The sequence below is a fragment of the Schistocerca nitens genome, chromosome 5 (genome assembly GCF_023898315.1).
Source record: "Schistocerca nitens isolate TAMUIC-IGC-003100 chromosome 5, iqSchNite1.1, whole genome shotgun sequence".
Lineage (NCBI taxonomy): Eukaryota > Metazoa > Arthropoda > Insecta > Orthoptera > Acrididae > Schistocerca > Schistocerca nitens.
The window spans coordinates 557,602,874-557,614,967 of record NC_064618.1 but is presented as its reverse complement, the minus strand read 5'-3'; the positions used below and the strand labels follow the sequence as shown (position 1 = coordinate 557,614,967).

Genomic DNA, 12,094 nt, shown 5'->3' with positions numbered 1-12,094 from the left:
TGATGAGATGGTCAAGGGCATGCTCGAAATGCACACAACACAGTGGTTAGTAAATTAAGAGACTTGAGCCACCATACCAACCAGGCATGAATCATACATTCCATCACCTTGCAAACACAGCTGGTGAGAGAAATGGGGCAGTAGCTAGAAGGAAGGTGTTTGTCTTTACCAGGCTTAGGTATGGGTATGACAGAGGCTTCACGCCAGTGACTGGGAAGCATACCCCCTGCCCAGATGTGGTTGTACACATGAAGCAGAAAGTGCTTGCCCGCAAGAGAAAGGTGCTGCAACATCTGAATGTGAATATCGTCTGGCTCTGGGGCAGAGGATTGGTATGAAGTGAGAGCAGGATCTAGCTCCCCCACAGTAAAGGCGGCATTGTAACACTCACGACTCTGAGAAGAAAAGACTGCCCAAGCCTTCTCTGCTCGTTTCCAATGGAGAAAGGTAGGGTGATAGTGGGAGGAGCTTGAAAGCTCCGCAAAATAGCAGCCCAAGGTGTTGGATATAGCAATAGGGTCCTCTGCTACTGTCAGGCTGGAAATTGGAGAATGGATCTTGGTCCCAGAGAGCCAACAGAGGTTGGCCCACACGATGGAAGAGAGAGTGGAACTATTAAAAGAACTATCTAATGAAATACAGCTAGCTTTTTTGTTATCCCGAAGAATGTGAAGACACTGTGCATGCAACTGTTTATACTGAATGCAGTTTGTCATCATAGGATGATAGTTAAAAATGCAGAGAGCACGTTTCCACAGACAAATCGTGTTGCGGCATGCCTTAGTCCACCAAGGGACCAGGACATGGTGTGGTAAAGAGGAAGTGTGAGGAATGCAACGTTTTGCAGCAGAAAGGATAATGTTTGTAAGATATTCTACCTGGTGATCAAACCGGGGAAATGGTACTCGTTGAAGGTTGCTAGGGAGGAGCAAAGCCTCCAGCTGTCCTTAGTAAGCTGCCATTTGGGTATGCACGTAGGTGGGGTAGGAGTCAGCAAATGGATATGGGTGTGCACATAGGTGGGCTAGGAGTCAGCAAGCGGGAAATGGTCACTCGAGTATGTGTCAGAGAGAACGGACCATTCGAGATGATAGGAAAGCTGGGCAGTGCAGAAGCATAGGTCCAAAGAGGTACATTTGGGTTTCTGCTTTGGTCAGACCATCGAGCAGCCTAGTATAAATAACACTTCTGGAAGAATATAGAGATCTGTGGGCCTTGACACAAACAGGGTAGCCGCTGAGAAGCGAAGCGGTTGTTTTGCTTCAGAATCAGAAGTAGTCTCCAAAAGCAAAGTGCCATTTTGTAAACAACAGCAGGATTTCACAGGGCCAGCACTTGTATCAACACCTTTCTGAATAAGAAATGGATTTCCATTGCAAAGGACTGACTGTCTTCAGTACGTGAAACCTTGAGGATCTCTGAAGTAGCTGGGAAGGTCTTTGAATTGGGAGCTTCATTCCGTTTACATCTGGTAGACGTGGCCTGCAAAGATGATGATTGGCTCATTGTGAGAAAATTCTCCATGATTGCCAGCATCTCCAATGGCGCGCTCCTTCCAACTGGGGGCCCTGTTCAGAGGGTGGCTCACCTGCCTTAGGTGATTTTTTGCACCTCAGGTCACACTTCCAGAACACCCAACAGAGGGACCAATTGGCAATTTGGAAAGATGAAGGAGCTCAGGCAATCACTCCTCCCTGGGCCTGGCCTGTACCAGGGGGTATGTGCGATTCCTAACTGTCGACCCGGGGCTGGGAATTAAGTGTTACCAGACTGGGTAACACATACGTGTCAGACGTGTGGGCTGGCCTTTAGGGGTGCAGAGGGAGGAAGAAGAAAAAGAGGAGCCATAAACGCTGAAACTTAGGAAGGATAGGAGAAGGTGAATGAAGTAAGGAAACGAGGAATGAAAGACAGTGGTGGGACTGTTCTTATGTCAGCTACTGAAAAAATGGAACACATTCCCAAAAACACCCCAGACATGTTTGCCAAGGGAGAGGGAAAAGGAATAACAAGAGGATAGCCATGCAGCATGGGAGGGAAAAAATGCTGCACAGGCTGGGGCACTGTAGTAGCCAAGAGAAATCTGTCCTATAGGATACTGCTCCGTTAAGGAAGTGGCTGAGGTCCTTGCTGCAGATTAGAAAGGGTAATACGACAGAATAATCTGCTGTTTTTTCTCCTGAGTCACACTTATGAGACCATTTGGGCCTAGTGTTGGAGAAGGACAAGTTCTTGTTGTAAGTGATACATTGGTTGTTACTTGTGAAAAATGTGATGCAATGTGTACAGAATGTAAATGTCAGAATTAACTGTAACTTGATACTTAGAAAGAATACGAAGCACTTGTTTTTGATATGGAGTATTTTCGTGTATCATCACAATCTACACTGATTGGTTTGCTCGTACAGCGGTGTTATGACAGGGCCAAAGATCATGCATTTGAAATGTTGCATCAGAGGCAGTCTGAAACCACAATGCTAGATAACTATTTTCATTTTTCTGAGAGTGAATATTTAAAGGTCAGAATGAATGCCTCTTATCTTTTAGGCCTTCTGGATCCTGTGGACTTAGTGAACTCTCTGTGTTTCATCCATTGGAATGAAATGTCAAAATGAAAAACCATCCCATACACCAGTTAGAAGGTCTTATGAAGTGCACTTCTGACCAATATATCATGAAGTTGGTTACATAACAGTAGCACTCACAATTGGGCAGGTGGTGACCTGATTAATGTAGCTTCATTTCTCTATATATCTGTTGACGCAACTTCATTGTACTCGTCTTTCATTTGTTCTACAAAGAACAAGGTGTTTTTCTTTTTTAAATCACGTACTGTGCATCTGTTCTGGTAAAGACAAAATATTGTGTTGCTGTTGTTTCACCTTGATTCTCCAATGCTAAGGAAGCAAATGCCTTGGGACTGAATCTTTCTGCGTTAAATTGAACTGATTCTGCTACGCATTCACAGTGAGCTGACATCTCAGACACCAATAGTGCATTACCTGTGTGGTCAGTGGACTACAACCATACAAGTACTTTAAGACACCCCACAATGTGTTGGCTACCATACTGAGTTTTGGGCACATGTGTATATCACACATGCCAGCAGCACACCTGGTGGCATGCATGCCATATTGAGCAACCTAACCCTCACAAATCATGCTACTGATCAAAAATTTCAAAGTTTGTGTGTCACCTGTGCTAACAGGAACCAAAGTTTATTAGCCAAAAATGATTATTTAATGTAGGGTATGGGATTGGAAGAACGGCCAAATTTGCAGGCCTTGGTCGAATACAGTCTGCACAAAAAGAAACAACCACTTTTCATGGATCGGAAGGGCAGAATAGACAGGGGGAAGGGAATGGAGGGGATGGGAAGGAGGCAGTGCGGCATGGGGTAACAAGAAATGCCGTCTCTCTGAGCCCATGCTTGCTACACACATACTCATGAGAGATTTGTGAGCTTACATGTGGGAACAGAAGACAAACATCAAAAAATTATAACTGCACAAAAGTCATGAACTCGACTCCAAAACCCCTGATGTAACAAACACAGGAATAATAAGAAAATATATTCTATTGTTTACCCAATATCCTTGAGGCTTATGTCCTCAAAATTTGCTCTAGGTCCTTTAGTACCGAGAGGGGTCACAGGAGTATCAAAAGTTGTCTGACAAGAGACAGAGCTGTCTATACTTTCTACAGTCAGTCGGCCAGAAAATGCTCCTTGACAATACTCCTTGAACACCTGGTAGACTGATACAACCTGGGAGAATGAAAGTTTCTCAAAGTGCAATATGATGCGTCTCAAGTAAAGCCCTGGAACACAAAATATGTACATAAATAAATACGCCACACTGATGGACAGTGTTCAGTCTACTTCAGTTAAAACTTACAGGCTGAGAGGCTGTGGTCAATATATAAAACTATTTCCTAATGTCTTATCTCTGATTGCAAGTGACATCTTTGAAGTTAAAAAAAATCAATTGCATCAAGGGCACCACCATTCCTCAGGTTTACTGATTGCATAATTATCTCTGGATGCATAATTATCTCTGGATGCCACCATCGTCCTCAATTAAAAGTAATCAATTGTCATTCTGTTGGTGCAAAGTTGACATCCATATTTTATCGGGCTTAACATCATCTTTTCTATTAAAATTATTATGATTTTTGTAGATATCTGTGGCGTCTCTATACATGTGCCCATGATAAGACATTCTTTGTTAAAATGTTCACCTCTTGGAATTTTTTCACATGGTTTCTATCTTGGAAAATATGTTTTGCTATGGCTGATTTGTCAGTATGCCCCAGGTGACAGCTCCTTTAGTTTGGAAAATAGGTATCACCACTTCTTCTTATGGTTTCAACGTACATTCACTCACAATTACAAGGAATTTTACATCGCCCAGGTATTGCTCACAGATGCCGAACATCTTTTATCTTCTTGGTGGATGTAAAGATAGTTTCAACCCCATACTCGGCCAACACTTTCCCAATGTGATTGTAACTTTGTTAATAAATGGGAGGAAACCTTTCCCATTTGGCAACCACTGTTCCTCATTAGTTCTGGCTTTCTCTCCTCTTGGATAGTGCGTGCCTGATCACTTCATTACTGGTGTAATGATTTTTCTTGAAAGCTGACTAAGTGATTGAGCTCATCTTGTAATTAGATTAGCTCACAAATTTTACTGGCCCTATCCATGAAGGTTTTAGTTACACATCTTGTTGATTTTAGGTGATGGTTGGAGTCCTTATGTGTGCGTATAATTAGTGACTGTAGCTTTTCTGTACAATGTATGGCCCAAAGTGCCGTTCTTTTTTAATTACAGACACTTCCAGAAAAATTAAGTTGTCCAGTGTTCTCTTTTCCAATGTAAATTGCATTTTTGGGTTGATACTACTGATAAGTATCAAGAAGACATAATCACGTGCGCACATACAGAGAGGCCATAGAAGTATACAAACACTGAAATAATTTTAACAGAAAGGAAAAATGTGTTCCATTAGACAAAATAGAAACGTCGAATTTAAGCTGATAAAATAACAATCACTTACTTTTAATCAATAACAATGGTGCCATCTAAATACAATTAAGGAATCACCATCATGTTACAAATGGTGGGGTTCCATTTACAGCTCTATAAAGAGCACCTGATCAAGTTGTCGTTTTACCTCTGAAGATGCTTCCTGCAGTCAGTGAAGAAAAGTTAGGGAACAGTTTCATATACTGATCATGGTGTTTTAGTCAGGAAGATATAACTAAGTAAACTGTCTAATTTAAGCAACTATGACAAAAATTAATATGTGCTCATTCCCATCCTCTGCACCATATTTGATCATCAGATACAATATTTTTCATAGCACATCAAATATCTGACACGGGAACACCACAGCATCTGTTCGTTAATTACAAAGCAACCTAATTCAAAGCAGATTGCCATAAAGTGTGACATATTATTAATTTTTATTTTCATACTAAGAAACTGATACATTATTCTGAGACAATAGGACCAATTTGACATAGATCCCTCCCATCTACACCAACATAACTGTAGCTAGTTTGTGATAGAATTTAAGAGACACTAGTATGACTTTACAGACTTCATACTATATTCACAGAATTACTGTACAAATAACCACATTTTGTCTTGGCATGCCTCTTAATATTGTAACTTAATCATTATTTTTAATATTCTAACCACATCTGCACTTCAGCAATGGTTAGAGATCAGTAAATGAATTGAAAGCTGCCAACCAGTTGCAACAAAAGGTGGTTTTATTCAACATTTGACTATGGTTGTGATGGATGTAAACTAGACTTCTTCAAAAATACATGTAATTAAAATTTCGCATTGGGAAAATACCAAATAATGAAGCGATCTGACATTCGTTTAGTGAAAATATGCTGTTGGTGCATGTCAATGTGTATGATGATGTTTTAGTTTTAATTACATGTATTTCTGAAGACTAGTTTACATCCATCGCAGCCATAGTGAAATGCTGAATAAAACCAACTTTTGTTGCAAATAGTAAACTGCTTTGGAGTCATTTACTAATTTAATCATTGTGATTATTTCACGGCACTGAAATTTTGAGACAGAATGTTCTCAGTCTTCACTACGAGCTTCACAAATTTTAAAATCTGTCATGTACAGCAAGATACCCTGTTTGCTGCATTCTCTAGTCACAAAAGGCAGACAATAAACATGGCTCATTGATGAAATTATCATCATTTAAATTCTGAAGGACCCCTTCAAAGTAAACCCCTCAGATATAATACACCTGCGCCAGCACTTTTTCCAATCTTAGAAGCACTTCTGGAACTCACTTTACACTATGCTGTTCAGCTCCTTAAGTGATTCTCTTTTTATCTCATAAATGGTGGCAAAACAACATCTTTAATGATTCTCTTCAGCCTCAGGAATAGAAAGAAGTCACAGGGAGTCACGTCCAGCGAATACAGTGGCTCAGGCAATATAACAGTTTTTTGCCAAAAAATCACAAAATGCACTGACATAAGAGGGGGAGCACTATTGTGATCCAATTCCTACATTGGTTTTGCCACAACTCTAGTTGCTTTCTCCAGATTGCTTCACATAAATGGCGCGTAACTTCCAAGTAGTATCACTTACTGACTATATGAGCATAAGGTAGGAACCCCTAATGCAGTATTCCTTTCTAATCGAAGAAAACAGTGAGAAGAACCTTCACATGTCATTGCATTTGCAAGAGGTGCTTCCCCCCCTCCCCCAGGCTCAAAAGTAAAAATTTATCGAGCACTCTAAAATATGCATAGTGTTTTTGACTGTCAACAATAAACTAAATACTCAAAAACATAAATCAGGAACATGTGTAGCAACAAGATAAAAAAAAACTGAAAATCAGATATTCATGCAAAATTAAAAAATTCCCATTACTTTTTGATCACACCTTGTATACGTTTCTGTGATAATTATAGTGAAACCTTAACTAGCTCACACTAACTGGAGTGATTCCCAGTCTGAATATATGAAATCCCAAATTAGAGAAATGTTTTCTGAAATAGTTATCTGATGCCATAAAAAGGATTACAACTTACAGTGCATGTAGTAATTAAATAACAATTATTTTAATAAAATTCTGTTTTTAATATGCCACATTTTTAAATCTGACTAAAAAGTAATAATTTCTCTTAGTACAATGGAGAAACAACCAAAGTTACAAATGTTGATTTTATTTACTTGTTGAATTGCTTTGGGTTGGGACCCATTTTTGAATCATCCACACAATCAAAATGGCATTTCCCAAAATATGAAAACCACGCCAGGATGAAAAGATATCTGTATGCTCTGTAACTGTTCATTTGCACTTTGTTATATGTGTACGTTTGTTATCTTGACATGGTTCTTATATTTTGGGAATTACCATTTTGACTACATGGATGATCTGAAAATGGGCCCTGACTTGAAACTAGTCTCCAGTAAATAAAAGTGACATTTGTAACATTGGCTGTCTTTCTGTTGTACTGATTAACAAAATTGGTGCTCTGCAATTACTCCAGCTTGCTGGAAGTTCATAATGTCTCTCAGTTCCATACAGATTCCTATCATCATACACATAGTCCTGAAACTTTGTTACTGTGAATTTCTAATAACTATGGAAATACTTGTAAGATTTAAAAGAAAAAAATGTGGGGCACATGCAATATATAATAGTAAGGAGGTTAACAATTCATGCATCATCATGTATGCATTTAATGCATCCCATGTTTTTCATTTTAAATCTTTAAGGTGCTTTCATATCTATTAAAAATTCATAATTAACACATTTTCAAGACTATCTGTATCGGGTTAACAATCTGTGTGGGACTAGGAGAAATTTAGTTTGCATTTTTAAGTATGATGTAAAATTATGCTATATGAAAAACTGATTTTTATTTAAATAGTTACTTCTGCTTTTTTGTCTTGTGTGTGTGTGTGTGTGTGTGTGTGTGTGTGTGTGTGTGTGTGTGTGTGAAATTTTTCAATAATTTCCAAACATTTTGATGAGATTACAACAGAGATATGTGGTAAATTTCACGTTTATTTCAGTTTCTCTTCATCTGAGTTAACCAATACATCGCCTCCTCCTATGTATATCTCACAAAAAGATAGATCTAAAAACAAAGATGATGTAACTTACCAGACGAAAGCGTTGGCATGTTGATAGACACACAAACAAACACACACACAAAATTCAAGCTTTCACAACCAACGGTTGCTTCGTCAGGAAAGAAGGATGGAGAGGGAAAGACGAAAGGATGTGGATTTTAAGGGAGAGGGTAAGGAGTCATTCCAATCCCGGGAGCGGAAAGACTTACCTTAGGGGGAAAAAAGGACAGGTATACACTCGCACACACTCACATAGCCACCCGCACATATACAGACACAAGCAGACATTTGTAAAGCCCTCTATTATATTCACAAAAAGATAGTGAACATAAAAGTTAGTTAAAGATTTGAGCTCACAGAGACTTACCCCCAACCATTTGCGACTAGAGCCGGAAAACGGGGAAATGACTATGGTACACAAAGTACCCTCCACCACACACCCGATAAGAAAGTGAATTAATATTTCATTGTAATCCAGCTCTGCACTATGTTGAAGTTTCAAGTCTCTAGCTCTAGCTTATAGGGAAGTTAGTTTAAAATCAATATTTGTACTTGACATACAGACAGAGAAAAATGCAATCTAATAAAAACGAGATAAGAAAATTACATGAGCTGTAATATTATGTGAAATAGTGTACAGCAAAAAGTGACTAATGTAATGATATCACAGTAATGAACAACAGAATTAAATAAATTAAAGATGGAATAAATATTCAAAGGTTACATTAAACGAGCTTCATACATACTGTACTGTTGTAATATTACTGTATTTATTTAAAAAAAATTGAATTCTGCACTATATTGGAAATTTATGTGCTATATTTACTGTAGAATGGTATATAAATCAGCAATTGTTTCCTGCTGTTGTCTGCATCTACAATGATGTGGTCCACAGCAGTTAAAGAGGCATAACTGCCTGATGCTGATGCCGTAGAAATATTTTCATTGTCAATATCCATTGTTAATGGATAAAAGAAGGTACTTATTGTGGTTGTGACTTTTTTTGTAGTCTGTTCTTTTATCGCTTGCTATTACGTCTCTTTTAGTGTAAGATAATATTTTTGGTAATATGGATTAATGTCTACAAAGTTGATGCATCCAAAGACAAATTTTGCTCTTCTGAAACAGTTGAATTCTTTACAATTGCAACATCTGCACTTAAACTGCCACACATGCTTCTGTGTTAGAGATATTGTGCTGATCATAGAATCTGAATAGCCATCCCATACTAACATTGAAGCCTGTTTTTGCCATGGGGTAACATCCACAGTGGTCCCTTACGATGCAGCTCCTCATTTTGTTTTCCTTTTAGTTCATCTTGTTTTAGCACAAAGTACGAAATTTTATAGTAATTTTTCTTGATGTCATAAAAAATCAACTTGCCGATGAGAGACTCTTTCATAACACTGTGGGTAGCAGCAGCGGCTTAGATTTTAACATGTGCTCTCATTTTATTTTATATACTAAAGGGATCTGTATTTACTCCTAACATTCACTTACTTCAGTTACTGTATTGTCCAGTATGTCTCTTTAACATACTTATAAGTGATTATTAATATGGGATTTCTTCATCATACAGGCTTCAGCAAGTAAACTGAGCAGGCTTTTTTTGTTGTGTGCTTGTAATCGAGAATGATACATAAATTACTCATTATCACATACAAGTGAAGTGAATGGGAAGGGAGGGGATGTATTTTAAAATTTTACAAGGAATGAACTGAGTGCAAGAGATGTCCGATACAATATGGTAGCATTTCATTTTGCAATGAGTCTGAATTATCATGAATTCCAAATTAGTGAGGATTTACTTTATTTACATGATGTTACACACAAAATATTAAGTATAAAATAATTGTATGACAAGGGTAAATTCACTTGATAAAACTACAGTTATAGAATGTCGGGCCAGTACATACCTTCAGGAGGTGAAATTCCAATACTGCCTACACATACGCATAGAAGTACAAAAAACTACCTTAGTTTTCAGAACTGTTAGTTGTTTCCTCTGAGAGGAACTTACCTGTTGTGAGACCTAAAAGAACAAGGAGACTAGCAGAAAAGGAGATGAGAAAAAACTCTCTCTCTCTCTCTCTCTCTCTCTCTCTCTCTCTGTCTGTGTGTGTGTGTGTGTGTGTGTGTGTGTGTGTGTGTGTGTGTGTGTGTGTGTGCGCGTGCGTGCGTGCGTGTGTGCGCGCGCGCGTGCGTGTGTGCGCGCGCGCGTGCGTGTATGCACGATACATTGCTACTCAACATATAGCAGAAGTTTTGAGCTGCAGACAGGCACAACAAAAAGCCTACTAAACGCACAAGCTTCTGGCCAGAAGGCATTCTTCTGAAAACCACACACACACATGACCATTGTCTCTGGCTACCAAGACCAGACGGCAAGAAACTGTGGATTATGGGAGAAGCAATCCCGGTGGTGGAGGTAAGGAGGAAGCTAGGGTGGGGAGGGAGGGGGTTAGCAGGGTATGGATGGAGAACAGTAACAATAGAAAAGTTAGTTGGTGCCCTTCACCCACCTATCCCTTCTGTTTTTCCCAGTCCACAGCCTTCTATTCCACAAGTGCACCCACACACGTCTTTTTACTTCTCTCCATTTGTGCCCCCACCCCAACCTCCATCTAACCGCCTGACTGCACCTAGTTGCCCCACCCTCTTTCCACTTCGTCCTTGTAGGCACTTTACTGTCCCCCACTTGTACCCTGCTCTCCTTTTCCCTCCCTGCCACAGCCTCCTCCTTACCCCCACCACCCAGACTGCTTCTCCCATCATGCACAGTTGCCCACAGTCTGGCCTCGGCAGCCACAGCCAGTGGTCACATGTGTTTGAGTTGAATTTCCATGAATGTGTGTGCGTGCATATGTTATGAGAAGAAGGCCTTCTGGCCGAAAGCTTACGTGTTTAGTAGTCTTTTTGTTGTGCCTCTCTGAGACTCAACATTTCCGCAATTTATCCTTTTCATAGTATTGTCAAAAGAAATAACAGTTATACACTTACCCCAACTAGTTTAGTTGTGGTCACTGCTACATACATAAAACTCTGTGCAGTGAACAAATGTTATCTGGTACACACATGCATCATTCCACAAGTTGCTTTACTTTTGGTGTACACTTTGCTAGTGAGGGGGCTGTAGTAAGTGGCAGAGGTAGATTAATGGGGAAGGTTTTAAAATGGAACAAATGCAGACAGAGTGGCCCTGGATAGGAATAATTAACTGTGGACATCATGTGATTTGAACGTGGAAGTTAGTAGTGTGGCACGAAGTGAGAGTGAGTGGTGTGGGAAAGATTTTTGGGGAGGAGTAACTTTATTTCAGTGCTTGACTTGAGAAATTCATAGCCTTGGGGAAGTAACGTATTGATGTATTGTGGTGTTCAATGTCTGGATAGAGCTGGGTGGTATGGGTGGTGCTTCTGAGGTGCTTTTTGTTTTTAAGTGGAAGCTGTATTTGTCAGAAGCTGAGGAAAATACTGCTCAGGAGATTTGTTTGTGGGCAGTATCTGTGGGGTAGTTGCTGGAGAGGTAAGACTGAAAGAGGTTTTCGGTACAGGTTTTCAAGGATTCAGTGATGGAGCAGATACAATTGTCACGGATGCCCAGTCTATGTAGAATGGAGCATTTGATGAGTTAGAAGTAGTGACTGTCAAAATGGACATAAGGAGCAGATTTTCGACTACCTGGCTTAATGTGGCAGAAGATAAAGTCGGATAACAAAAACGCTGGATAGGATGGAAGTCTCTACACTTTCTCTTCCTACCCCACCTATACCAATCAAAATCCCCTTACCTATACCAATCAAAATCCCCTTATGTAGCAATATTATTAATATTTTCTGACTTCTTATGTAATACATGCTAGTTGTAAGTGTTTGTTATGCAAATAATGTACCCTTCAAAAATTATTACAGAAAACAGGAAACAATCTGGATTGTACATCCAGCATGTATGATTAACACACAT

At 39.4% G+C, this 12,094-nt stretch overlaps 1 protein-coding gene across 1 annotated transcript in view; it reads right to left on the bottom strand.

Annotated features, from left to right (window-relative positions):
- Positions 1 to 12,094, bottom strand: part of LOC126259677 (anaphase-promoting complex subunit 5) — a 150,916-nt gene that overhangs the window by 46,678 nt on the left and 92,144 nt on the right. The window contains exon 4 of the mRNA XM_049956630.1: positions 3,588 to 3,819. Coding sequence (XP_049812587.1) covers positions 3,588 to 3,819 — 232 coding nt within the window. The remainder of the gene's footprint in view (positions 1 to 3,587; positions 3,820 to 12,094) is intronic.